At 52.8% G+C, this 27,808-nt stretch overlaps 1 protein-coding gene across 1 annotated transcript; it reads right to left on the bottom strand.

Moving 5' to 3' along the window:
- Positions 1–4: 4 nt before the first annotated feature.
- Positions 5–27,265, bottom strand: BAALC (BAALC binder of MAP3K1 and KLF4). The gene is made up of 4 exons (XM_064154062.1): positions 26,972–27,265; positions 9,896–10,065; positions 6,084–6,777; positions 5–755 (listed from the first exon to the last, which is right to left on the bottom strand). The coding sequence occupies exons 1-3, from the start codon at positions 27,135–27,137 to the stop codon at positions 6,676–6,678; spliced, it is 438 nt and encodes a 145-aa protein (XP_064010132.1). The 5' UTR covers positions 27,138–27,265; the 3' UTR covers positions 5–755; positions 6,084–6,675.
- Positions 27,266–27,808: the final 543 nt, after the last annotated feature.

The following is a 27,808-nucleotide window of genomic DNA, read 5'->3' as shown; positions in this document are numbered from 1 at the left end:
AACAGACACTTAAAATTTTGTCTTTATTTTCTCTTTTTTGAGGTCCTAATCTTCACTATGCAGATCAAATGAGAGTACAAAACACTCCTGCTAGTCTAGTTTGGCTAGAGCAACATCTGTCCTTATTCCCAAATAAAACCAAGCCTGTTTTGGTTGGTTGCTTGCTTTTTTTTTCCAAACACCAGCTCTGTGCACACATTGTAGAGCTCATTCGTCTCATAAGGCATGAAAATCAGATGTCAGGTCAAACATGAAAACATTTTACACTTGGGTGTCAGAATTCAAACCCACAAAGTAAAAGGGCTGGCCAAAACCAGACCCTCCCCATGCCTGAAGTGCAGAACAGAAGTGCAACACTAAACACACCACAATGTCCACAGGCAGGACGTGCACAAACGACTAGAGGTGTGAAGGAGCAGAGGAGGAAGATCAAAGCCCCCTGGTTTGGAGGTGACCTCATTCACTGAGCTCACAAGAATGCCTGTTTAACCCAGCACTCATCTCTTGCTGCACAGCCATTCTCTTGCCCTGCTTTCTGTTGTTCAGGGCAAACCGACCTGTCAGGCAGTAAAATTTCCTGTCTCCCAGCCAGTGTCCTGCAGGAATGGTGAAGGGATGAAGCACACCGAGGCAGCATAAGGAATACTGGAGTGGAAAGCTGCAGAAGGTCTCTTTGCCTGATGGTGCTAACCGCCAGTTCTCCCTCTTCTTCGTCATCCAGCAGCTGCGTTCTTTTGAGTGATTCCAGTTCTCATCTAGTGGAAGGAAAATGTGCTTGACATGAAGGCAGGCAGAGGAACAGTCCCACCTGTACACTGCACTGGAATCATGGAAGCAGGAGAAAGGGACTTTGCCCCCGTGGGACAGCACACAAACTCACCAGCTGCCAGCAGGCCCCCCAGCAGAAGGCAGGTTGTGTCAGCAGAGCTGCAGAGAGCCTTGGGTGCAGCCCAGGGACACCCAACAAACTAAGTGCAGTAATATCTTTGGGGGAGAGAAAGTCAAATGTCAAAACTCCTGTCACATAAGAGAAGAGATGTCCACAGGTCCCTTAGTTAAAAGCCTTCTAAGGTGGTTATTTTATTTGCTGTATTCAGAGCTGGTTATATTTGAGAGATGCTAAGCAGAGAACAGACTCAAGGAAGGCCACCTGGAGTGAGGGTGTCCAGATGGCTCTTTCAGCTTCCTTCTTCCTCTAAAGCATCTATTTTTAGGACTTTAAACTGTCTTAAGCACTACAGACTCCATTCTGCCACCTTTTATTACCCAGAGTGGTGTGATTATTTTATAAACCACTTCTTTCTGTGGAGGCTGTCTCTAGCAGAAGCAAAGCACTCAGAACCTGCACCTGGCGAGGAATAACCTCCTGCATCAGCACAGGTTAGGGGCTGACCTGCTGGAAAGAGCTCTGTGAAGAAGGACCTGGGAGTGCTGGTGGACAGGAGGTCCACTGTGAGCCAGCAAAGTGCCCTCATGGCCAAGAAGGACAACACTGTTCTGGAGTGCACTAAGAAGAGTGCAGCCAGCAGGTCAAGGAAGCTTCTCCTCATCCCCTACCATGTCCTGGTGAAGCCATACCTGGAATGTTGTGTCCAGCTCTGGGCTCCCCAGCACAAGAAGGAAAGGGAAGTATTGGAGAGAGTCAAATAGAGGGCTGTGAGGATGATTAGGGGATTGGAGCACCTCTGTTACAAGCACAGTCTGAGAGACCCAAGACTTTCTGGCTTGGGAAAGAGAAGACTGTGAGCAGGACAAGGGAGGTTCTTCTGCCCCTGTACTCAGCACTGCTCAGGCCACACCTTGAGTGCTGTGTCCAGTTCTGGGCTCCTCCATTGAAGAGAGATGTTGAGGTGCTGGAAAGTGTTTGGAGAAGGGCAGCAAGGCTGGGGAGGGGCCTGGAGCACAGCCTTGTGAGGAGAGGCTGAGGGAGCTGGGGGTGTGCAGCCTGCAGCAGAGGAGGCTCAGGGCAGAGCTCATTGCTGCCTGCAGCTGCCTGCAGGGAGGCTGTAGCCAGGTGGGGTTGGGCTCTGCTGCCAGGCAAGCAGCAACAGAAGAAGGAGACACAGCCTCAAGCTGTGCCAGGGGAGGTCTAGGCTGGATGTTAGGAGGAAGTTGTTGGCAGAGAGAGTGATTGGCATTGGAATGGGCTGCCCAGGGAGGTGGTGGAGTGGCCGTGGCTGGAGGTGTTGAAGCCAAGCCTGGCTGGGGCACTTAGTGCCATGGTTGCTTGGCCAGGGCTGGGTGCTAGGCTGGGCTGGCTGAGCTTGGAGGTCTCCTCCAACCTGGCTGATTCTATTCCAAGCTGCACAAAATACAGATCTCATCAATGCACAGAAATATCTGAAGGGTGGAGTCATGAGGGTGGGGCAAAGGTTGCAAACTACAGCACAGAAAGGGTTTGCTGAAACTTAAGGAGAAACTTCTTTACTCAGATGGTGACAGAGCCCTGGAGCAGGCTGCCCAGGGAGGTTGTGCAGTCTCCTTCTCTGGAGGCTTTCCAAACCCTCCTGGATGCATTTCTGCACAGCCTGATGTAGGCATACCTGCATCAGCAGGGTGGCTGGGCTACAGCATCTCCAGAGGTCTCCTCCAACCCCTACCACTCTGATTCTGAATGGAACTCTATGTGCAGAGGCAGGATCCACATCTCCACAACTTAGTGCCATGGTCTAGTTGATTGGTTAGGGCTGGGTGCTAGGTTGGACTGGATGATCTTGGAGGTCTCTTCCAACCTGGTTGATTCTATTCTATGAACATGCCCTTAGTTTTACCAAGGTCATTTGCAGCTTATGCACCAAGAACTAAGAAGCCACCCAAGACACCTAACAAATAAGAATACTACAGGTGTTACACAAGAAGGGTTTACAAAGTTCCTTGTAGCTAGACAGGTTTTGTAGCACAGAAGCTGGGTCTCTCTGAATGCCCTAAAGTTAAGTTTCAGGATATGAAGAGGTTTGTGAGACCCTGAAGGAGCTCAGGAAAGTTATCAGGAGCAGACAGAGAGGTCACGCAGGGCAGTCAGGCTTCTACCCACAGCTACCACCCTGCTGTGGGATGTGGTCAACTTAAGCAAGGTCTGTAGCACTGCCCAGATAATTGGGTACCAGGAGCACCTCTTGGCAATCATCCTGTCACATCTCGTACTCTGAACAGCAGCCTCAGAAACTGCCTCCCTGCTGGCATGCAGCTTGGGGCTGCTTCCCTCAGGGGTGTGCTGCACAGCGTCACATGCTTGCTTTTGTGGTGTGACCCAAGCCAGCAGCACACCACTATGAACTCATTCCTCTGCTAGTCAGCAATCACACTGCCAGAGCTCCTCTGCTCTTGCTTCTGCTCATCCTAATGTGCTAGCCACCCAGGGCAACAGCTTCTTACAGGAAGAACCTTCCCTTTTGCCTGCCTTCCAAATCCACTCGACCCTTTCACAGCAGCACTAATCACTTTCTGTGGTGAGTATAATCGACCCTCTCTGCCAGTGCATCCTCGGAAACAGGAGCAGGTAACAGGCCTGGCACACATCTGCAGTGCTTGACCTTCTGCTTTGCACAAGTGACGTGGAAGCCTGGCAGCCTGATGGCAGTGATGCAGTCCATGGCCAGCACAGTGGCTCCCCATCCCTGCACTGATATTGCTCAGCTGCTGCAGCCACTCACTGGCTGGCGTCGGACTGAGTCAGTCCCTTCCTGTCCTGCAGAGCTGCTGGCAGGAAGCCCCAAGCTGGCAGCACATACACAGCCTGCTGCTGTCCTGCCCCCACACCACTGCTTCCACTGGTGTCCAGTCCTCCTATGGAAACCTGCAGCACAGGCTCACAGATGTCAGGGGTTGGAAGGGACCCAAATAGATCATCCAGCCCAGCCCCCTGCCACAGCAGGACCACACAGACTAGCTCAGGTCATAGAGGAATGCATCCAGACAGGCCTGGAAAGGCTCCAGAGAAGGTGTGCTAGTTTGAAGCAAGCTGGAATGTTTTGGTAGAAGAACTAGATAACGGGCAGTGAAATGAAAAACAATTGTGTCTACTTCTCTCACAGTCATGCTGAGAACTCTGGGAAGAAGAAAGACTTTTTCTCCATTTTGTTTCTCACTCTTGCTTTTGCCTTAGACCTGGTCACATCTCATTAACCCTGCTCCTACTAACCTTGCTCCCTAACCTCTTGGCTGCACCTCTCTTCTTCCTGAGAACTGGGGTAAGGTTGAGAGGGCCGGGGGGAGGTGTTGGGGTGGTTTGAGAGCCCCTCCTGGGGACTCAGGTTTCTGGGAGGGGAGTTGTGCTTTTGTATTGTTTATCCTTTGTATATTTCTGTATATAATTGTATATAACTGTATAGATTGTAAATAGCTGCTTGTAAATTCTGCTAGCTGTAAATAAATTGCTTCATCTATATTCCCAGGGTCCGTCTGAGTTAGCTGGGGGCAAATACAAAGTGTGGGGGGGCGGGGTAACCCCCAAACCATCACAGAAGGAGACTCCACAGCCTCTCTGGGCAGCCTGTGCCAGGGCTCTGGGACCCTTCCAGTCAAGAAGTTGCCCCTTGTGTTGAGCTGGAGCCTCCTGTGCTGCAGCTTCCATCCATTGCTCCTTGTCCTATCCCAGGGAGCAGTGAGCAGCTCCTGACCCCCAGCCCTCAGATATTGATAAACATTGATTCAATCCCCTCTCAGTCTTCTCTTCTCCAGACTAAGCAGCCCCAGGTCCCTCAGCCTCTCCTCACCAGGCAGTGCTCCAGTCCCCTACTCATCCTCATAGCCTTCTGCTGGACTCTCTCCAGCAGATCCCTGTCCCTCAAATTGTGGACCCCAAAACTGAAGGCAGTACTAAAGATGAGGTCTCCCCAGGGCAGAGTAGAGAGGGAGGAGAACCTCCCTTGATCTGCTGGACACACTCTGCTTAATGCCACCCAGGACCCCACTGGCCTCTTGGCCCCCAGGGCACATTGCTGTGCCATGGATGTTCTCCCCCAGCACTGCCAGGTGCCTCTGCACAGGGCTGCTCTCCAGCAGTCACCTCCCAGCCTGGACTGCTGCAGTTTGTTATTCCTGCCCAGGTGCAGACAGGATGGAATCATTCTTGTAGCCCTCCACTGGACTCTTGCCTGCAGATGCCTGCCCCTCCTAACCTGGGGGACCACTCACCTGGTAACACTGACCTGCAGAAAGCTTAGCACAAATTCTCTGCCCCCTTGGGGGACATCCAAACACAAATATCCCTCACACATCTGCTACTTGAGCTGACTCCAGCTTTCATGGAATCAGAGAACAACCAGGTTGGAAGAGAGCTCCAAGCTCATCCAGCCCAACCTAGCACCCAGCCCTGGCCAATCAACCAGACCATGGCACTAAGTGCCCCAGCCAGGCTTGGCTTCAACACCTCCATGTTTATCACAAATATGTAGCTTAGAGGAGTGTAGTAAAAAGGAAGGTGAAAGATAGAAGAGGTAAATTTACTTCCCTCTCACCAGACACAGGTGAGTATCCTCAGAGGGCATTTTTAAAGTAATTCAGTTAAAGTTGGGAAGAAAATCCAAGTATGAACTGTAAAATTCTTTTTACACATAGGCAAATAAAGTGGCCTGGAGAAGAGGAGGCTCAGGGCAGAGCTCATTGCTGTCTGCAGCTGCCTGCAGGGAGGCTGTAGCCAGGTGGGGTTGGGCTCTGCTGCCAGGCAGCCAGCAACAGAAGAAGGGGACACAGTCTCAAGCTGTGCCAGGGCAGGTCTAGGCTGGATGTTAGGAGGAAGTTGTTGTCAGAGAGAGTGATTGGCATTGGAATGGGCTGCCCAGGGAGGTGGTGGAGTGGCTGTGCCTGGAGGTGTTGAAGCCAAGCCTGGCTGGGGCACTTAGTGCCATGGTCTGGTTGGTTGGCCAGAGCTGGGTGCTAGGTTGGGCTGGATGAGCTTGGAGCTCTCTTCCAACCTGCCTGATTCTGTGAATCTAACACAACCAAGCAGCCAGAACCCTCACTGCCAGCTCAGACCAACAACTTCATGATCAGTATGAAAGCCTCTGGGGTCGAGATCCAATTTCTGTCTATGCAGAAAAACAAAAGTAAGTAATTAAAGGAGTAATACATCAAAAGGTTACCTTATGACTCAGCTGCATGTGACTGATGGATGTAACTCAGAAGAGATGCAGTGGCAGCCATCTCTGTGTCTCTCTGAGATCTCTGGCTTTCAGCACTCCAGGTGAGCTCTGTGGGTTCCAGCAGGCACATGCCAGGCCCTTTGTGACCAGAACCGCAGATTCCTTTGTTCCCTTCCTGGTTTCAGTTGCCATGAACTGTGTCTCTCATCATCCAGCCTCATCCCCTGTGGCAGGGGGTTGGAATCTTTGAGGTCCCTTCCCGTCTAAAGCATCCTATGACTCTATTCTACGCTGACGGCAGTGCCGAAGAGGACATCCACACGGAGGCAACACAGGGCTCAGCAAAAACCAAGCGGCAGGAACTGGGCTGCCTGTCTGCACAGTGCCACTGCTCCAGATGAAGGACTGCTGAGCCTCCTACAGCGTCTGCACATCCTGCTGGCTCCTGCGAGGCGCTCGGGAAGGCACTCAGCAGCTGCTGCCTGCCGTTTGCAGCGTGGGACGCTCGGAGACCAACCTGCCTTTAGCGGGCGATGGCATTTCCAGCGCAGCGAAGCCCTGCTGGCTCCCTTCTCTCCTCTGCTCTCCTTTGTCAATTGACACAGCTCTTTGCTTTCCTTCTGTCGCTTGGTCTGATGCCTTTGGTGACATTAATGGTGACTTCTTTGGTGATTTTCGGCGTGTCCCATTTACTCTGGGGAAGTTGTAAAGAGGGAGAGTGAGTGCCACGCCGACAGGACGAGAGGCATTAGCTATTGGCCCCTCTGGGTGGCACCCGACAGGGCGACTATTAGCTGCCAACGGATGGAGATGGCTCTGCTCAACAGCCAGAGTGCCCCCAAGCACTCCTCACGGAGCAGGCTGGTGCGCAGCCACATCTCATTCAGCACCGAGAGAAGGCTCTGCAGCTGCAGTGAAGGCTGCCGGCACCAGGAGGCTGCGGCTCAGCCCCTCCAGCTGTAATTAGCATCTCTGCAGGTCTCCATTCTACACGCAGAGCAGATCAATCTGCCTACGGTCCTGAACTGGAAACCAGAGGTTGCTTTGGGTGTCAGTGGGAATCACAGAGTGGTTTAGGTTGGAAGGGACCTCAAGGATCACAGTATCACAGTATCACAGTATCACAGTATCACCAAGGTTGGAAGAGACCTCACAGATCATCAAGTCCAACCCTTTACCACAGTGCCCAAGGCTAGACCATGGCACCAAGTGCCACATCCAACCTTGCCTTGAACTGCCAGTTCCAACCCCTGCCACAGGCAGGGACACCTCCCACTAAAACAGGTGGCTCGAGGCCTCATCCAACCTGGCCTTGAACACTTCCAGGGAGGTTGTGAAGCACAGAATCACCCAATGGGATCAAAGATCACAGATCTGTGCTCCACAACCTCCCTGGGCAACCTGTGCCAGTGTCTCACCACCCTCACTGCAAACAACTTCTTCCCAACATCCAGTTTCAATCTCCCCTCTGCCAGTTCAAACCCATTCCTCCTCATCCTGTCATTACCAGACCTTGTCAATAGTCCCTCCCCAGCCTTCCTATAGCCCCCTTCAGATCCTGCAAGGCCACTCCAAGCTCTCCTCCAAGCCTTCTCTTCTCCAGGCTGCACAGCCCCAACTCTCTCAGCCTGTGCTCAGAGCAGAGCTGCTGCAGCCCTCTGAGCATCTTGGTGGCCTCCTCTGCACTGCCTCCAACACTTCCACGTCCTGCTTGTGCTGGGGGCTGCAGAACTGCCCCCAGGACTGCAGGTGGGGTGTGAGGAGAGCAGAGCCAAGGGGCAGAATCCCCTCCCTTGCCCTGTGCCCACACTGCTCTTGCTGCAGCCCAGCACAGGGTTGTGTCTGGGCTGCACTCACCCTGCAGGCTCCTGTGGAGCTTTGCATCAGCCCAGACCCCCAGGGCCTGTTCCTCAGGGCTGCTCTCAGCCATTCCCCACCCAGCCTGCAGCTGTGCTTCAGATTGCCCTGACCCAGGTGCAGGACCTTACACTTGGCCTTGTTGAATGCCATGAGGCTGACCTGGGCACAGCTCTGCAGCCTCTGGATGGATCCCTGCCCTCTAGCAAGTCGACTGTGCCACACAGCTTGGTGCCATCTGCAAACCTGCAGAGGTGCACTGATTGCTCTGTCCATGGCACTGCCAAAGATGTCACACAGCACTGGTGCCAGCACTGACCCCCGAGGGAGCCACTTGGCACTGTCTCCAGGTGGACACTGTGCCCTTGCTCACCACTCTCTGCCTGCCACCATCCAGCCAATTCCTCACCCAGCAGTGCTGCACCCACCCAGCCTGTGTGCTTCCAGCTTGGTGACCAGGATGTGCTGTGGGACACGAGTGTGGGTGCTGAGTGTGACTAGTATGAGGCAGCATTTTCCCCTACTTTGTGTTTCTGAAGTGAAAATACAGATTCAAAACACCACTTAGTTTTTTGCCTGTGTGTAAGACCCAAGCACAACACATCTGCAAGGCCAATGTTTCCAAATACCCAAAAGAGTCAACCTGTCTGAGGTGTGCAAGTGCAGCTCTAATGCAAACTCACCCTCCTCCATAGCCTGGGTTGCCTGCTGGTTGCCATAAGCAACGCACTGAGCTGCACATTGGACTGGATAGGGCCAGCAAAGGACACACAGCAATGGGCTGACAGAGACACAGCTGAGTGAAGTGGGCTTAATGATTGCATTTCCAGTGCTTGAGGGGCAGTTTGTGGTGTGAAAGTGCTCAGCAAATCAGGCATCATTTACATGGTGACAATGCCAGCTGGAATAACACCTGGTGGACTTCCACTGGAGTGAGTGGAGGGCACATACCCACCTGAGAGCAGAGCCTGCTGCTTCCTTGATCACAGAATCATAGAATCAAGCAGGTTGGAAGAGAGCTCCAAGCTCAGCCAGCCCAACCTAGCACCCAGCCCTGGCCAATCAACCAGACCATGGCACTACCTGCAGGGAGGCTGTAGCCAGGTGGGGTTGGGCTCTGCTGCCAGGCACCCAGCAACAGAACAAGGGGACACAGCCTCAAGTTGTGCCAGGGCAGGTCTAGGATGGATGGAGGAGGAAGTTGTTGTCAGAGAGAGTGATTGGCATTGGAATGGGCTGCCCAGGGAGGTGATGGAGTCTCTGTGGCTGGAGGTGTTGAAGCCAAGCCTGGCTGGGGCACTTAGTGCCATGGTCTGGTTGGTTGGGCAGGGCTGGGTGCTAGGTTGGGCTGGCTGAGCTCAGCTGGATTGTTTCTATGCTTCTTTGACTGGGGAAGTCTGGGCTTTGGTCTAGCCCCAGAGCCTTGGGTGTTCATACTACACTGCACAATGCTTCCACCACATGCATGACAGATAGGGGAGGGGGAGAAGAGTGGAAGAACTGACCCAAAGCCCTACTGAAGTTATTGAGAAGGCTCCCATTGGCTTTTTCAGGCTTCAGTGGCCCAGGGCTCACGCAGCGCACAGCACTTCAGCACAACAGCAATTAAGGAAAAAGCCATTCCCTTTCAGATAATTAATCTAAACAGCTTGCACAATGCAGGCCACAGCTGGACTGGGATGGAAAAAAAGGAAGCCTGGGGTTTTTTGGTGTTTTTTGCTGTAACAAATGTGTGTGTTGCTCTGACTGCTGAATAAAACATCATTTCAGTGGCCATTCGAGCATGAGGCTTTGACAAGGGCTCAATTATGCCCTGGCTGTGGTGCAGCCATTTCCTCTGAGCCCAAAGCATTAAATACAGTTTGACTGCAGTGAGGAAGATTGTCACAAAAATGAGTTTGGCCTGGTTGAAGCTGGTGCCTGCTGAGCACCAGGGAACATAACTGTGCCCTTACCTCGTCTGTCCTGAAGCCATTCTGTCTCTGTGTCATAGCTGCCGTGCCAGGGGCCACAGGGGCTGCACATGGAGGGCCACAGCTCTTCCTCTTCTCAATGGTCAGAGTTCCAGCTGTGGCTGATGCTGTGGTTACACCTGTCTGGGCTGACTTCCCATCCTCCAGAAGACCTGGCAGGGACACATGAAAGGATGCAGTTTTCAGAGGTGGCAGTGAGAATCACAGAGCTATTCTGTTTGGAAAAGCCCTTTAAGCTCATCAAGGACAACCATCAGCCCAACACCACCCTGGCCATTAAACCACCTCTCAAAGGGCCATGGCCACCTGTCTTCTTAACACCTCTGGGCATGGCAACTCCACCACCTCCCTGGGCAGCCTGTTCAAACCCCTGATCACTCTTGCAGTAAAGAAATGTTTCCTAATCTCCAGTCTAAACTTGCCCTGACACAATTTCAGGCCATTTCCTCTCCTTCTATCACTTGATTGTAGGGAGAAGTGCCTGACCTCTGCCTCCCCGCAGCCTCCTCTCAAGCGGTTGTAGAGAGCAGCAGCATCTCCTGTCAGCCTCCTCTTCTCCAGTTAGTACCAAGGAGCAGTCTGTAACTGGTGCTGGCTGCCCTCTGCTTCCCCAGGTCTGTGTGGAAGGTGTGGGGTGGTTCTAGAGTGAGAGCAGGCTGCCTCTTTTCATCACCCTTCTACTCACACTTCCCATTGCTTGGCCTTTCTCCTAGAGCCCACTGCCCTGTGAAACACTTGGTCAGAAAGCATGGAAAAGCAGTGGATGAGTGCAGCACACCAGGAGCCCTTTTTGTCACCTGCACATCACCACTGGCTTCTCCAACAGCACAGCTGCTTGCCAAGACCCAGATAGGTTGCCCTTAGAATCACAGAATCAGGTAGGTTGGAAGAGACCTCCAAGCTCAGCCAGCCCAACCTAGCACCCAGCCCTGCCCAACCAACCAGACCATGGCACTCAGTGCCCCAGCCAGGCTTGGCTTCAACACCTCCAGCCACAGAGACTCCACCACCTCCCTGGGCAGCCCATTCCAATGCCAATCACTCTCTCTGACAACAACTTCCTCCTAACAGCCAGCCTAGACCTGCCCTGGCACAGCTTGAGACTGTGTCCCCTTGTTCTGTTGCTGCTTGCCTGGCAGCAGAGCCCAACCCCACCTGGCTACAGCCTCCCTGCAGGCAGCTGCAGACAGCAATGAGCTCTGCCCTGAGCCTCCTCTTCTCTAGGCTAAACAGCCCCTTCAACCTGTTCCAGTTCTGGGAAACAAAGAGGTTAGAGGTGAGCATCACAGATGAGCCTGACCTGGATGGACAGCCTGCTCTCTTCATGGTCTTGAACATCTTTTTCACCAGAAGTCAAGGCAACATGTTGAGGGAGAACAAATTTCACACTGTTTCGACCAGCAGTGACCAAAGGAAGATGAATTTGCTGTCTGCTGAAGCTGTGTGGCTAAGTACAGGATGCTGGCCAGCCTAAAGCAATTTTCTCAGCTGATTTCATTAACAACAATCAGTTCTCATTTACAGGAGTGCAGAGCACTAAACACTGGCTTGAAAATCCAAATACAAAGAGAAAATGGGATGCACAGGATCAGAATTGTCAGGGCTGGAAGGGATCTCAAGGATCACTCGAGGATTAGTGTGGGCAGCAGGACAAGGGAGGTTCTTCTGCCCCTGTGCTCAGCACTGCTCAGGCCACTCCTTGAGTGCTGGGTCCAGTTCTGGGCTCCTCCATTGCAGAGATGCTGAGGTGCTGGAAGGTGTTTGGAGAAGGGCAGCAAGGCTGGGGAGGGGCCTGGAGCACAGCCCTGTGAGGAGAGGCTGAGGGAGCTGGGGGTGTGCAGCCTGCAGCAGAGGAGGCTCAGGGCAGAGCTCATTGCTGTCTGCAGCTGCCTGCAGGGAGGCTGTAGCCAGGTGGGGTTGGGCTCTGCTGCCAGGCACCCAGCAACAGAAGAAGGGGACACAGCCTCAAGCTGTGCCAGGGCAGGTCTAGGCTGGATGTTAGGAGGAAGTTGTTGGCAGAGAGAGTGGCACTGGAATGGGCTGCCCAGGGAGGTGGTGGAGTTGCTGTGCCTGGAGGTGTTGAAGCCAAGCCTGGCTGGGGCACTTAGTGCCATGGTCTGGTTGGTTGGCCAGGGCTGGGTGCTAGGTTGGGCTGGCTGAGCTTGGAGCTCTCTTCCAGCCTGCTTGGTTCTGTGAATCAGGTGGGAATCCAAGCAGAGTATGAAAGATACTGAAAAAAAGAGGCAAAGACTCAAGGTATTTGTAAGAGGAGCTGCTTTGTCAGTGGACAGCAACGTCAGAGGCAGCAATCAAAGGCAACAGCTGAAACTGATAAAGCTTCACCCAAACATTCAAGCTCTCAGCACTGAAAACATCTCAAAGCTGTGTCAAGATTTCAGCCCAAGCCGAAGCGAGTTGCTGCATTTTCCTGAGCAGTCAGAAGATGGTGTTAGAGTTTGCCATAGGCAGCTTAACTTGCAGTGGTGCCAGTAAGTCATCTGCTCTGTGATCCAAGGCATTTCTAGCTGAAACGTGAAAGTGCTACACCAGGGCTTATCTTGAAATGAACAAACAGAACCCCGATGAGAACAAAACCAAACAAAAATTCCCAAACAAAACAACAACAAAACCCAAACACCCACACAAAATCCAGACAGCAACATCGAAACCACAAAACAAAAATCATAGAACCAAGCAGGCTGGAAGAGAGCTCCAAGCTCAGCCAGCCCAACCTAGCACCCAGCCCTGGCCAACCAACCAGACCATGGCACTAAGTGCCCCAGCCAGGCTTGGCTTCAACACCTCCAGCCACAAAGACTCCACCACCTCCCTGGGCAGCCCATTCCAATGCCAATCACTCTCTCTGACAACAACTTCCTCCTAACATCCAGCCTAGACCTCCCCTGGCACAGCTTGAGGCTATGTCCCCTTCTTCTGTTGCTGGCTGCCCAGCAGCAGAGCCCAACCCCACCTGGCTACAGCCTCCCTGCAGGCAGCTGCAGACAGCAATGAGCTCTGCCCTGAGCCTCCTCTGCTGCAGGCTGCACACCCCCAGCTCCCTCAGCCTCTCCTCACAGGGCTGTGCTCCAGGCCCCTCCCCAGCCTTGCTGCCCTGCTCTGGACACCTTCCAGCACCTCAACATCTCACTTGAATTGAGTGCCCCAGAACTGAACCCAAACAAAGCAAACTTCAAACCTCAGTTTTTGGAAGCTGCCTTTGTTTTGCTAGAGAGCAAACCCAGTGCCCTCCTGTGTACAGATAGCCCAACTCCCTCCACCCCTCTCCTGCATCTCCTGGGTGCCCACACCCATCTGCAGTGCCAGATGAGAAGCAGATATTACTGGGTGTGAAGCCTAAAAGTCACAGAATCACAGAAACATCCAAGTTGGAAAAGCCCCTTGGGGTTGAAGTCCAAGCCACATCCCTCCTCTGCAAGGTGCACCCTAAACCACATCCCCAAGCACCGCATCCAAACGACCTTTAAACACAGCCAGGGTTGGTGACTCCACCACCTCCCTGGGCACCTGATTCCAAAGCCTGACCACTCTTGCTGTGAAAATGTTTTTCCTAATGCTCAGTCCAAACCTGCCCTAGTGCAGCTTGAGGCCATTCCCTCTTGTTCTAACTCCCTGTGAGAAGAGACCAGCACCAACCTCTGCACAACCTCCCTTCAGGTAGCTGTTGACAGCCGTGAGGTCTGCCCTCAGCCTCTTCTGTTTCAAACTAACCATCCCCAGTTAGCATCCTCCAGTCTCTTCATAAGATTTATTGTCCAGACCCTCCTTCCTTGCCCTCCTCTGCCCTGGCTCCAGCACCTCCACACCTCTCTTGCAATGAGGTCTGCAAAACTGAATGCAGCACTCGAGAAGTGGCCTCACCAGAGCTGCGTCCAGAGGGACAATGCCCTCCCTGCTCCTGTTGGACACAGCACTTCTTACCCCAGCCAGGATGCCTTTGGCTTTCTTGGCCACCTGGGCACGCTGCTGGCTCACCTTCAGCTGCTTGTCCATTACAAGCCCCAGGTCCCTTTCTGCTGACAGCTTTCCAGCCACAGTGCCCCAGGCAGTGCGGCTCAGACAAAAGCAGCTGCCAGGAAAGGAGATGAAGAGGCTCTTAGCCACCTGAGTCACACATTGCAGGCTACCACTTCACCTTGCAGCAGAGCTGGGAGAGGAAGCTTGAGCACAGCTTTCAACAGGCAAAACGCTCGAGTCATTACAGGCTAATTCCATTGAACCCTGGCTATGAATGATGGATTTTTCCTTCTCTGGACTCATCCTGCTAAATTACTTGCCATCATGTGTCCCTTTGGCCATCTGGCCTCTGACTAAGCTGTCTGGTGAAACAGCTGTCAGCTGAGAAGCCACAATTGATCATTTATCAGGTTGTGTCCCATCTTTTAGCCTTGCAGGGAACAATTTTTCCTTACATCCACTTCTGGATCTCAATCCCGAAAATGCTATCTCTGGTTTGGCTTTTTGGTGGTGGTGCTGTCTTCTGTTAGTCTGCAGCCCAAGCAACCTCATCACATCCTACCTAGCTGGAGTGAGACTTCTTTTGGAATACCTCTCAGAAATTACTGAGGTGTCAGTGTCTGAGCCTTCCATCATCAGTCTGTTGTTATACATATCACAGAATCACAAACATTCAGGTTGGAGAAGACCCTCAGGATCACTGAGTCCAACTGATTGATAGGTAGGTAGGTAGATACAATAGAACCACAGAATCAAGCAGGTTGGAAGAGAGCTCCAAGCTCAGCCAGCCCAACCTAGCACCCAGCCCTGCCCAACCAACCAGACCATGGCACTAAGTGCCCCAGCCAGGCTTGGCTTCAACACCTCCAGGCACAAAGACTCCACCACCTCCCTGGGCAGCCCATTCCAATGCCAATCACTCTCTCTGACAACAACTTCCTCCTAACATCCAGCCTAGATCTGCCCTGGCACAGCTTGAGGCTGTGTCCCCTTGTTTAGCACAAGAATAAAGCTGATGCAAAGGCAGGGAAAGTGACATCATTAACCCAGGCTGTGAAGGCAAAACTGGAGTAACAAGCAAAGTGGTGTCGTGGGCTGGCAACTGGCACAGAGAACCAGGGTGAAAAGTGAACTAGGGGGGGGCAGCTTTGCACAGGGCAAGAGATAAGGGTATGGCTTCCTCGAGGCTTTGTGTGTGAGAAAGCTGATACATATTTACTTACTATGGAGAACAGGAGAAGGGACCAGGTAGCAACATTTAAGGTTCAGAGAATCAGTCAGGGTTGGAAGGGACCACAAGGATCATCCAGTTCCAACCCCCCTGCCATGGGCAGGGATAGCCTACCCTAGAGCAGGCTGCCCACAGCCTCAGCCAGCCTGGCCTTAAACACCTCCAGCCACGGCCACTCCACCACCTCCCTGGGAGGCCCATTCCAATGCCAATCACTCTCTCTGCCAACAACTTCCTCCAACATCCAGCCTAGACCTCCCCTGGCACAACTTGAGACTGTGTCCCCTTGTTCCGTTGCTGGTTGCCTGGCAGGAGAGCCCAACCCCACCTGGTTAGCCTTCAGTTATCAGGAGTAGGGGAAACTTCTCAAACCACAGCTGGCACCAAGGTAGCTCTGCCTAGATTTCTTTGCATAGACTTCATCTGGAAAGCAATATAGCAGTGAGACCTCTCTACAACTACCTGAAGGGAGGCTGTAGCCAGGTGGGTTTGGTCTCTGCTGCCAGGCACTCAGGGACAGAACAAGGGGACACAGCCTCAAGCTGTGCCAGAGGAGGTTCAGGCTGGATGTTAGGAGGAAGTTGTTGGCAGAGAGAGTGATTGGCATTGGAATGGGCTGCCCAGGGAGGTGGTGAAGCCACCATGGCTGGAGGTGTTTAAGAGGAGGCTGGATCAGGCACCTAGTACCATGGGTTAGTTGATTAGAAGGGTTAGGTGATAGAATCACTGAGTCCAACCTAGAGGTCTTTTCCAACCTGGTTAATTCTGTGGTTCTGAGCGCTCACACCAAGTGACCAGCAGGAACCAGTAGTGCTGCAGTAACTGGTGCTGCAGTAACTGGTGCTGCCAAGAAATCTGGAAGGACTCTGAAGCCCCACAGCACTGAAGTGAAGTTAATCCTACCCAAAAGGATTGGATCTCTGTGGAGGAAGAGATTCCCTGTGTTCTTGCCACTATATTCTCCTACCTGATAAATTCTGACCCAAAGATGCCCTAGATGTGACCCAGCCCTGTGCAGGCTTTGCTGTCAGTGGCTCTGCTGCAGGCTGACAAGCACATCCTTGTTCTGAGTGGGCTGATTAGTATGCTGGATGTGTGACTGTGCAACTGGCTGCAAACGAACCAGCAAGGTTTAATTTTCTGGTTCAGCAACATCTGCTTTTATTTATCATGGCTGGGATCTCATGAATAATGCCTAAGATGCTGGGCTAGAAACTGTCAGCATAAGAAGATGCTGCACTGTCCAAATGGGCTCAGCGAGCTCGCAGTAAAGACAACTGCACAATGTTATCACAGCACACAGTTGCTTCCAGAGCAAATATGCATCTGCTGGCATCACTGAGTTGCTTGGCTTTGATGCTGCAGGGCAGTGTTAAGCACAAAGTGCACTGCAATGCCTGCTTCTGGAGCTGCTTTCCTGGTTTGAAACGAGCTATGTTTGGGAAAGCTACGTTCTGCAGGGCTGAGTGCTGCCAGAGTCACACAGAGAGTCACAGAAGCACCCAGGTTGGAAGAGACCTCAGAGATCATCCAGTCCAACCCAGCACCCAGCCCTGTCCAGTCAACCAGACCATGGCACTAAGTGCCCCAGCCAGGCTTGGCTTCAACACCTCCAGCCACAAAGACTCCACCACCTCCCTGGGCAGCCCATTCCAATGCCAATCACTCTCTCTGACAACAACTTCCTCCTAACAGCCAGCCTGGATCTGTCCTGGCACAGCTTGAGGCTGTGTCCCCTTGTTCTGTTGCTGGCTGCCTGGCAGCAGAGCCCAACCCCACCTGGCTACAGCCTCCCTGCAGGCAGCAATGAGCTCTGCCCTGAGCCTCCTCTGCTGCAGGCTGCACACCCCCAGCTCCCTCAGACGCTATCCCACATAGCAGGAATCCCATCTAAAATGACCTGAGTGGGGGCTGTGACAAGCCTCACTCATTTCCTCCCAAGCAGTAGCCTCAGGGATGAGGCCAAGGCACGCAGGAAACCTGCAATAGCTTTTTTCTTTTTTCCCCCTTCTTTTTCTTTTCCCCTGACAAGAAAGAATTTAGAAACTTTCAGACACAGCAGAGCTGCTTTTAACAGAGCCCAGGATGAAGGATCCAGGGCCTGCTGCAGCAGGAAAACCTCACCAGCACCTGTTTCATATTTATTGAACCAGCAAATACAACAACACAACAAACTGGCTGCCTCCATGCTCAGAGCATGCAGAATGATTCATCTGAACTCCTAACATGATGCCAATCCTAGATACTGTGAGGCAAACCAAACATATCTGCCCCCTCCTACGAGCTCCCTATTGGCCACAGACCTTCTCTGGAGCATGTACAGAATGGATTAGGTTGGAGGAGGTGGAGTCCCTGTCCCTGGAGGTGTCCAAGCAAAGCCACTTAGTGCCATGGTCTGGTTGATTGGACAGGTCTGGGCGCTAGGTTGGGCTGGATGAGCTTAAAGATCTCTTCCAACCTGCTTGGTTCTATGATGGGAAGACAGGAAAGGTAAACATGAAAGAATTGTCATTGGGGTGCAAGGGAAGGACTCGATGGCAGAAAGACAGCAGAGGTTGATGGATTAAAATGACTTAGTAACTGGAATAGGGAAGAGAAATAGAAATTCCACTCTACTGTAGAGTAAGAACTGGCAATGTGTCGGGAAGCATTGAAGGCTGAGTACATTTTATGCCTGGGAAAACCATGAGACAGAAGGCATTAAGCTACCAGTGCCACATGATGAGCCAGAAACAGATCCCTCAATCCCCCACAGTGAGAAACCAACACACAAATAGCAACCTCTGCAGTGCTGTTCCTAACACTGTGCTTCAGAAGGGCAGGCAGTGCAGGGATCTGCTTCTCCCACGCAGCGACGCAGGCTGTGCACAGCAGAGCCCAGGAGAAATTCACCTGAGCAAAGGTACCCTCCATGCACAATACCCTGCACGGTGGTGCCTGAACGAGTCAGGTCAGCCTGCTTGCCACAAGTGCTTGCTTTTGGCTTATTTTCTGTCATGCTCTTTCCTTAGAACAGGCAGAAAGGCATTCCCATGGCAGGGAAGCACTGTGCAAGCAGGGAACCAAGCAGCAGGCTGCGGGCTCTCTCACCCATCCTTCCCACAACTCTACTCACCCTCTTTGAAGACAATCACTGAATTACTGAGGCTGGAACAGACTTCTGATGTCATCAAATCCAGCCTGTGACCTAACACCACCACGGGGACACTCAGATGGGCTTTACTTCTCCTTGAGGATTTGGTAAGGCAACATCACAGAAGCACAGCACCATGCAGGCTGGCAAAGCCCCTCAGGATCACCAAGCCCCACCTAGAAGCCTACTCTACAAGATTCACCTTAAACCAGAGCCCTAAGCACCACAGCCAAACCACCCTGAAACACAGCCAGGCTGGGTGACTCCACCACCTCCCTGGGCAGCTCACTCCAGTCCCTGACCACTCTCTCCATGGAAAACTTTTTCCTAATGTCCAATCTAAACCTCCCCAGCCTCAGTTTGAGGCCATTCCCCCACGTTCTGTCTCCAGTTGCCTCTGAGAACATCACTCCTTAAGTGTTAGCCTAATCTCCAGCAGAGGAATGGAAAGTGTTATCATCACTCTCACCACCCAGCTGAACACATGGGATTTTAAGAGGAGCAGGGAGTTTAATTTCAAGTTATCACACTGAAAAGCAGCAAAAATATTCAGGCAGATTAAGCAGAGATCCTTATGAGAAGCATCTAAATGGAGCACATGAAAGCTGATCTCAAACGACTCCTCAGTTGCCAGCAGCTGGAATTTGAAGCTTAAAGTTCCAGACAAGACATTAGACCTGAATTTTAACGAGTGGTTAGCTGCTGGTCTCTTTGACAAAGGCTTAGACAAGGTCTTTCACCCAACTCAAGTGTTCAGGCATGTTGCATTTGCAGTGGGGAAATGACTGTACTGGGGTCATGTAGCAAATCACTGCTAGACCACTGGACTCACTTGACATTAGCCATCAGCTAAGTGGGAATCAATCACAGACTAAAAGGCTTGGTGGAAATGTTAACATGATCAAGGGAGGGGATTCTGCCCTTTTACTCTGCTCTCCTGCAGTCCTGGGTGCAGTTCTGGAGCCCCCAGCACAAGCAGGACATGGAAGTGTTGGAGCCAGTCCAGAGGAGGCCACCAAGATGCTGAGAGGGCTGCAGCAGCTCTGCTCTGAGCACAGGCTGAGGGAGTTGGGGCTCTGCAGCCTGGAGAAGAGAAGGCTTGGAGGAGAGCTTGGAGTGGCCTTGCAGTAACTGAAGGGGGATTGTAGGAAGGCTGGGGAGGGACTATTGACAAGGTCTGGTAATGACAGGATGAGGAGGAATGGGTTTGAAGTGGCAGAGGGGAGACTGAAAGTGGATGTTAGGAAAGAGTTCTTTGCAGTAAGGGTGGTGAGACCCTGGCACAGGTTGCCCTGGGATCTTTGATCCCATTGGGTGATTCTGTGCTCCACAACCTCCCTGGAGGTGTTCAGGTTCAGATTGGATGAGGCCTTGAGTGACCTGTTCTATGGCAGAGGGCTGGAACTGGATGACCCTTAAGGTCTCTTCCAACCTAAACCATTATCTCTGTGTGTATATATATAAAACAGCTTTTGCAGTGCTTGGAGAGAATCTTAGAGGCAGAAAGTGCCATGAAGAGGCTGCTGAGAAAGGAGCAGGCAGGTGGGTGTAAGAGCACAGAGTTCCTGCCATACCCATAATAAGCACTCTGGCTCTTCACTGAAGAGAAATTTTTACTGGGTATTCCCCTGCAGTCCAGTTTGTGAGGCTCCATCTGCTGCACCAAGTTCTGCCTTTACACCTTGACTCTTGCTTATTCCTGGTGAGCTTTTAAACTTTGCATACAGCTGGTGAAGGGAAGAGCAGATGAGAGCAGCTGTGGTCCAAGACAGCACCAGTTCTCGTTGTCATGGCAACTGGTGTTCTCACAGCACTGCTCTCCAGCTCGGCTTCCCTCCAGTCCTCCTACTGCAAAGGACAGAAAAGCAATTGTCAAAGCCTTCCTATGGAAGGGTTACTACTGAAGCTCTGTGTGCTGCACACTGAGTCTGGAGCAGAGCCTAGCTGTAAAGATGAGCAAGGTCTACTGTGCTGCTTTGAGGCTCATTGGAATATTCTAAATGAGAGAAAGGGAAACAGTGGTGGTGTCTGCTGCACTCATAGACTTGCTGAGATGTACAAAACATAGATAAGACAGTGAGAGCCTCTATCTGTTGGAGTCGGTGTCTGTGCTTTTCTCCTTCTGCTGCTCTGCTTGGATCTGTAACCCAAACAGTCCTTCTGCTTCTAACTCTCCTTGCCAATCCTTCCAGCTCAATTTGCACATAAGGCAGACTCTGGCAGAAGGTAGAGGGGTGGGAAGAAGTTGGAAGGGTGGTTGGGAGCCCCTCCTGGGGACTCTGATTTCAGGTAGGGCTGTTGTGTTTCTGTATTACCTTTGTCTATAAATCAAGAGAGATGTTGAGGTGCTGGAAGGTGTTTGGAGAAGGGCAGCAAGGCTGGGGAGGGGCCTGGAGCACAGCCCTGTGAGGAGAGGCTGAGGGAGCTGGGGGTGTGCAGCCTGCAGCAGAGGAGGCTCAGGGCAGAGCTCATTGCTGCCTGCAGCTGCCTGCAGGGAGGCTGTAGCCAGGTGGGGTTGGGCTCTGCTGCCAGGCACCCAGCAACAGAACAAGGGGACACAGCCTCAAGCTGTGCCAGGGCAGGTCTAGGCTGGATGTTAGGAGGAAGTTGTTGGCAGAGAGAGTGATTGGCATTGGAATGGGCTGCCCAGGGAGGTGGTGGAGTCTCTGTGGCTGGAGGTGTTGAAGCCAAGCCTGGCTGGGGCACTTAGTGCCATGGTCTGGTTGGTTGGCCAGGGCTGGGTGCTAGGTTGGGCTGGCTGAGCTTGGAGCTCTCTTCCAGCCTGGCTGATTCTATGATAACTGTAACTATCTGCTTGTATGTTGTGCTAAGCTGTGAATACAGCTTCATTCCTTAACTTCCAGCCACCTGAGTCTTGTCTGGGTGAATTCATTGGCAGAGGGGGTTAGGGGGGTGGGTAACTCCCAAACCATCACATCTATAAAACTTCCTACAAGCTGCCAGCAAGCACAAAGTGGTAGAGCAGCAACAGTTGCCACTCATTTAACCCAAGTGAAAGGAGCAGGACAGTCATAAATGCACAAGTGAATCTAAGGGAGCTATGCAAGATAAGCTGTTAGCCAGCTGCACTGCTGGACAGGGATGAGCTCTCTGCAGAGTTCCTCTCGTTCCCTTTATCTGCCAAACAACTCAGCTGTACTCCCTTCCCACAGCTCCTTTGCCAATGTCTTCACTTGGGGATGAACCAACTCTAAATTGGGGATTTTATCCCAGGCAGATCACTGACTGCAGGTACATTTGCTGATGGCTCCAGCAAGTTTGCCTCCCAGGTGGGGAATCAGAGGAGTCTGGATGATAATGTTCCTCTTTAATGTGCTCCAAGAGAAAAGATGTTGAGCAGAAACAGTGCAAAGCAGAGGGGAGTAAAAGCATTTGTCTTTGAAGCCTCAGCTGATGCTGCGAGTCGAGTAACGCCAATGTCTCGTTAGTTGAAGCACTGAAGGAAGAGGTCCCCCGGCAATCCATGTGCAGCTTTTCAGTTCTGATGCAAGAGGATTCTTTCACTTGGCAGCCACAGCGTTTGCATTTCTTTGCACTGCATGCCAAAAATGGGATCTTACTCTGCTGGCCACTGCTGGAAAGCAGTAAAGAGAGGTCCTGTCCTAAGGGGTTTGGCTGAGAGGTCTCTCTGATCAGACGGCAACAGGCTGCTCTCTTTACCCCGAGGCACTTTCAATTATCACAAGGAAGAAGCAGCTGAATAGAGCAGCTAACAGCCACTGGGGAATGGAAAGAAGTAGCAAGCACAGAACATCAGCGGCCGGACGGGCCCCGCAGAGATCGTCAGCTCCAACCACCCTGCCAGACCAGGATGACCCAGGGTAGTTCACACAGGAATGGACCCAGGCAGCTTTTGAGAGTCTCCAGAGAAGGAGGCTCCACCACCAGGGCTCTGCCTCCCTCACTGGGCAGACATTTCTCCTCGTGTTGAGGTGACAGCATCTCTGGTCCAGTTTGTATCCATTGTGCCCTGGCTTATTGCCGTGCACCACTGGAAAGAGCTTGGCCCCCTCCACCTGACGCTCACCTCTCAGATATTTAGACACCGATCAGTCTTCTCCACACTAAACAGCCCCAGGGCTTTCGGTCTCTCTTCCCAGGGGGAGGTGCTCAATCCTCCAGTCATCTTCATGGCTCTCCACTGGGCTCTCTCCAGCAGCTCCCTGTCTCTCTTGAACTAGGGAGCCCAAAACTGGCCAGAGTATTGCAGGTGTGGTCTCACTAGGGCAGAACAGGAGGAGAGAAGAACCTGCCTTAGACCTGCTGGCCAGACTTTGAGATGAGTTAAAAGCCTGCTTTTAAAATTCAATTAACAATAAGCTAATTTTGGTTACAGCTGACACTGGACAGGCTTCTGAGAGCACTTCTCCAGTACTGGTTTCTGGTGGGAAATTGTGCAGCTTAAGTTACAAGCCTCAACACACACACACATGTAGATACACCAGCAAGTTATCCCCGTGGAGCACAGCAGGCTAAGCAAAGCTGAGAGTGATTGGCATTGGAATGGGCTGCCCAGGGAGGTGGTGGAGTGGCTGTGGCTGGAGGTGTTGTTGCCAAGCCTGGCTGGGGCACTTAGTGCCATGGTCTGGTGGATTGGCCAGGGCTGGGTGCTAGGTTGGGCTGGATGAGCTTGGAGCTCTCTTCCAACCTGGCTGACTCTATGATCCTAAGGTGTTCCAAACCACCTGACAGCTTCTCTGCAGTCACCGTTAGTGCAGCCTCTGCCCTGCAGCTCGCCTGTAACCCATGGTGACTGCCCCAGGCACTCACCAGCCCCTGCAGGTTCTTGCTCCCCAGAGAGCCATGCTTTGTGCCAACACTTCCACTTAGCTGAAGCTGAGTCTCCAAAGAGAAAGCAGTTTGTGCAGAGGGCTGCAAGGCTCAAGGAAGGGTTACAAGGCAGAAATGTAGTCCATTCTTTTCCCCAGCTACAGCCTATGTGGGAGCTGAACCCTGCCAGAAGTTCTTTGCTCACACAGCAGTGGAGGTTCTCAAGAGAGGCTGCTCTATTGCATGGGCTCATTGTGAGTCTTTCCTCTCTTCCTCCCTCGTGGAAGCCACTCATCCTGTGAGCAATGAGTGTGCTTATAGCCTAGAAAAGGTCTCTCAATTTCACCACACACAGTGCTTCAGGGACCTGCTCATCCCTGCTCTGTTCCTCTTCAGCTTTATCAATCTACCCTGTTTGTCATTGCCAGAGCCTTAGCAGTGCACTGCCAAGTTGCTACTGCCTCCATCTGTGGTTGTCTGTCTTACAGATCACAGAATGGCAGGGGTTGGAAGGGACCTCTGGAGATCACCAGGTCCAACCACAACCTATCATGTGGAAAGGACCTCTGGAGATCACCAGGTCCAACCACAACCTAACATCTCCCTGTACACAACTGTTAGGGACATGGTCTAAGCTGCTCATCCAAACATCTTGAAACACCTCCAGGAATGATGATTGCACCACCTCCCTGGGCAGTCTACTCCAGTTCCCAATGACCCTTTTAGTGAAGAAATTATTCCCAATATCCAATCTAAACCTCCCATGGTGCAACCTGAGGCCATTCCCTCTCATTCTATCAACTGTTACCTTATATTATATATGTCAGGCTGCAAAGAACAGGGAGATTGCAACACTGGGAGGAGATGTAACAAGGCCAAGTGCAGAGTTCTACACTTGGGGAACAACAAGGCCAAGCAGCACTACAGGCTGGGGCCAGAGTGGCTGAGAGCAGCCAGGCAGAGAGGGAGCTGGGGGTGCTGGGAGAGAGGAGCTGAAGTGGAGGCAGCAGTGCCCAGGTGGGCAGCAGAGCCAATGGCATCCTGGGCTGGCTCAGGAGCAGTGTGGGCACCTTGAGTGCTGTGTCCAGTTCTGGGCTCCTCCATTGCAGAGAGATGTTGAGGTGCTGGAAGGTGTTTGGAGAAGGGCAGCAGGGCTGGGGAGGGGCCTGGAGCACAGCCCTGTGAGGAGAGGCTGAGGGAGCTGGGGGGGTGCAGCCTGCAGCAGAGGAGGCTTAGGGCAGAGCTCATTGCTGCCTGCAGCTGCCTGCAGGGAGGCTGTAGCCAGGTGGGGTTGGGCTCTTCTGCCAGGCAACCAGGGACAGAAGAAGGGGACACAGCCTCAAGCTGTGCCAGGGCAGGTCTAGGCTGGATGTTAGGAGGAAGTTGTTGGCAGAGAGAGTGATTGGTGGTGGAATCTTTGTGCCTGGAGGTGTTGAAGCCAAGGCTGGCTGGGGCACTTAGTGCCATGGTCTGGTTGGTTGGGCAGGGCTGGGTGCTAGGTTGGGCTGGCTGAGCTTGGAGCTCTCTTCCAGCCTGCTTGGTTCTGTGATTCTTCATTTAAATGGATGTAAAAAAAATGAAGTAGGGAAGTGAAGAAATCTTCTAATAAAGATTCCTCTGAAGGGGGAAGGGAGGAGGAGTGAAGGGAAAATGAAAAATCCTGACTTTTTTTCACTTAGTAATATTTTAGCTTTCAAAAGACTTCAACAAAAGCACAAACCTTTGGCTGCACAAGCAGGTATCCCTCCAGCGAGACCAGCTAAATGTGCTGGCTGGCAAAAAGGGAAGGATATGAAAGTCTGGGATGAGGTGAGGTTAATACAGAGTACTGACTAACTCTTTCCTCACTAACACTGCACACCCCACACACTCCTCCATCCCCGAGTGATTCACCACTCGTTCCACTGTGATGCTGAACGTTTGGGGCTGTTTTTATCCCCCACCTAGTTGACACATGGTGGCAATCACAGCCACCTGCTACTGCTTTTGGCTTTTTCCTGGAAGTGTCCCTTCATCCTGCCTCCACTTCTCTGTCTTCACACAATGTCACCACGTTATTCCAAAGAACCACCTCACCCTCTTCTCCCCAGCCACCTGCAGCTGGCTCCCCCCTTCCCTGGCTGCCTCTTCCCTTTCTGCATCCCACCCCCAGTGATGCCAGCCTCACATCCTGTCTCCTCGTTATCCCCCTTCTGCTCTTATCCCCTCCCTTGCTTTTCCTGGCTGCCTCTCCCCCATTTCTCACAGTAAAAGCAGGTGTTCCCCTTCATGTCCAAAGCCCATACGTGACCTCATTTGCCCTCCAGTTGCTGTTTCCTCTCCCTTTCATCTGTAGATTCATTGAACTCCTAGTCCCTGGAGTACCTCTCTCTTTACTCCTTTCCTTCACATTCTCAAGCCTTGCTCTACAACAGCTCTCAGTGAAGCACTTGATGACTTTCAGACACCAACCCGGGTGAGTGAGTCTCACCCTTCCTGAAGCCCAGGCAGTGCTTCCCCTGTTCCTGTTAGTCTGTCTTCTCCTCAGTCCCTTCCTCTCTGATCTCTTCTGCAAGGTTTTCTTGGAGAGCTTCTCTCACTTTAACTAGCCTCTACTGTATGCAAGTGCCATCCTCTTCTCCTTATCTCTGGTATTCTCTGCTGTGAACACAAATTCCATTACCACATATTTCTGGGAGGAATATTTCCTGATCTACCTCTTTATCACCTCATATTTAATACCCAGCCTTGGGCTTCTGCCTAGGATGTTTAGGCACCAAATCAAAGCAAGCATGGCTAAGACAGCGCTAAGTGTGGATACAGAGGTATCACTCACTGTGTTCAGCCTTCGTTGCTGGAGACAAGACTGTCACCTGCCACTCAAGCTTACAGAGCAGCAGCACCTTGAGCCTCTTTGAGTTCCTTCTATGATCTTCCTCAATGCAGCATTTCATACACTAACTCACCTTCAAACTCTTGTAATTTTACACATGCATGCCACAAAGTCTTTCTTTAGCCTCCAGGAGTACAATACAACTCTTTAGGACTTCTCCCACCAGGCTGTATTTCCGTCATAGAATCAACCAAGCTCATCCAGCCCAACCTAGCACTCAGCCCTGGCCAATTAACCAGACCCTGGCACTAAGTGCCCCAGCCAGGCTTTTCTTGAGAGCCATCACCACTCCATTCCAGGCAGCCTGTGGTGCCCCACCTTTGGCAAGCTTTCACTCCTACACTTCCACCATTTCTTCCTGGTGCTTTGTAGCTTGCAATAAAAGACTGCAAAGCTCCCTCTACTCCTCTGAACCTGCCTATAGGCAATTACTGCTTTATACATGTGCAAGTTGTAAACCGTCTGAGGCTGCGACCGTGTTCACGTTGTGTTAGTGCAACGTCATGCACGACAGCTTCTGGACCTAGGCTGACAGCTTTAGATACCACCACAGCACCCACTTCTGAAAACGTTCTAAAGCTCACAAGGCCTCAGAGCCCCTCACCCCCCACCCACCTCCCTGCCTTTCCCTGTGTCTGTCCCTGCTGGAATCGCTGAGCTGCGCAGCCGAGCGAGAGCGCAGCACTGGGTCAGGAACGGGGGCGCCCGGAGGTGCGGGTCAGCTGCTGTGCAGCCACCGCCTGGTGAGATTCCTATCGTGCATCATCCTCACCTGCGGGAGAGCTGAAGAAGGCTGGCGCAGCGCTGCCGCCTCTCTTTTTTAAGCTTAACTTGAAGCCTAAACGACTTTGTTTAGCCAGAACAAAGGCCACGTACCCCACAGGCAAAGAGGCTCCGAGAACAAGTTCTCTGCCCTCCCGACGACGCTGTCACACAGCCGGTAACGTTCCCGTGCCGGCAGAGCGGCGGGCGCAGAGCCCGGCACACGCCGCACGCCAGGTGCGCGGCAGCCGCTCCCCTTCCCCCGCAGCTGCGGAGCGCAGCCGCCGCACTCACCGTGGCGCGGGGCGCCCTGCTCCCGGCCGCCGGCCTCGGCGCTGCCGCCCTCCTGCGGCGAGCCCTCGGAGTCCGTGTTGGTCAGCCAGGTGGATTCGGTCTCCCTCGTCCAGCTCTCGTAGTAGCGGGGCTCGATCGCGTCGGCCCTGCTGCCCCCGCAGCCCATGGCGGGGCCCCGCTCACAGCCGCAGCCACTGCCGCCGCCCGGGCAGCATCGCGCCCCGGCCACGGCCCCGCCGCGGGCCCCGCTCACGCCCTCCCGCGCATCCTGCTCTCTGCGGCTTCGCTGTCCGGCTCCCCCTCGTCCCCGGCGCTGTTATCTTCAGCAACCCTCCCCCGCTCCTCGCTGACCCCTCCCCTTCTCCTCCCATCCCCTTCCCCTCCTCTCTCCCGTCCCAGCGCCCCGCAGCCAGTCCCGCTCCGTGCTCCTGCTGCCGGCGCAGCCCCGCAGAGGCATTGTGCTTCCCCAAGCAGATGTCTGCTAAGATGTTTCTCAGTTAATGACTGACTGCTGAAGATTTGGCCCCACATGGACTACTGTGTCCAGTTCTGGAACCCCTGATACCAGAAGGGTGTGGACGTGCTGGAGTGTGTCCAGAGCAGGGCCACTGGGCTGAGCAGAGGCTGCAGCAGCTCTGCTGTGAGCACAGACTGAAAGAGTTGGGGCTGTCCAGGCTGGAGCAGAGGAGGCTCCCAGGTGACCTTCTTGTGGCCTTCCAGGATCTGAAGGGGGCTACAAAAAAGCTGGGGAGGGACTTTTTAGGCTATCAGAGATTGACAGGACTGGGGGAATGGAGCAAAGCTGGAGATGGGGAGAGTGAGGCTGGAGGTAAGGAG

Source organism: Pogoniulus pusillus, chromosome 14, assembly GCF_015220805.1.
Source record: "Pogoniulus pusillus isolate bPogPus1 chromosome 14, bPogPus1.pri, whole genome shotgun sequence".
NCBI lineage: Eukaryota > Metazoa > Chordata > Aves > Piciformes > Lybiidae > Pogoniulus > Pogoniulus pusillus.
The sequence above is the reverse complement of the archived record's forward strand: the minus strand, read 5'-3'. Positions and strand labels throughout refer to the sequence as shown.

What these genes read in the sequence shown, in the direction of transcription:
- BAALC (XM_064154062.1), bottom strand. Translation starts at nt 27,137, where the DNA reads ATGGGCTGCGGGGGCAGCAGGGCCGACGCGATCGAGCCCCGCTACTAC. An exon ending in GCAGGGCGCCCCGCGCCACG is followed by an intron (nt 10,066 to 26,971) that starts GTGAGTGCGGCG and finishes TGTCCCTGCCAG; the next exon opens with GTCTTCTGGAGGATGGGAAG. An exon ending in ATGGCTTCAGGACAGACGAG is followed by an intron (nt 6,778 to 9,895) that starts GTAAGGGCACAG and finishes CAACTTCCCCAG; the next exon opens with AGTAAATGGGACACGCCGAA.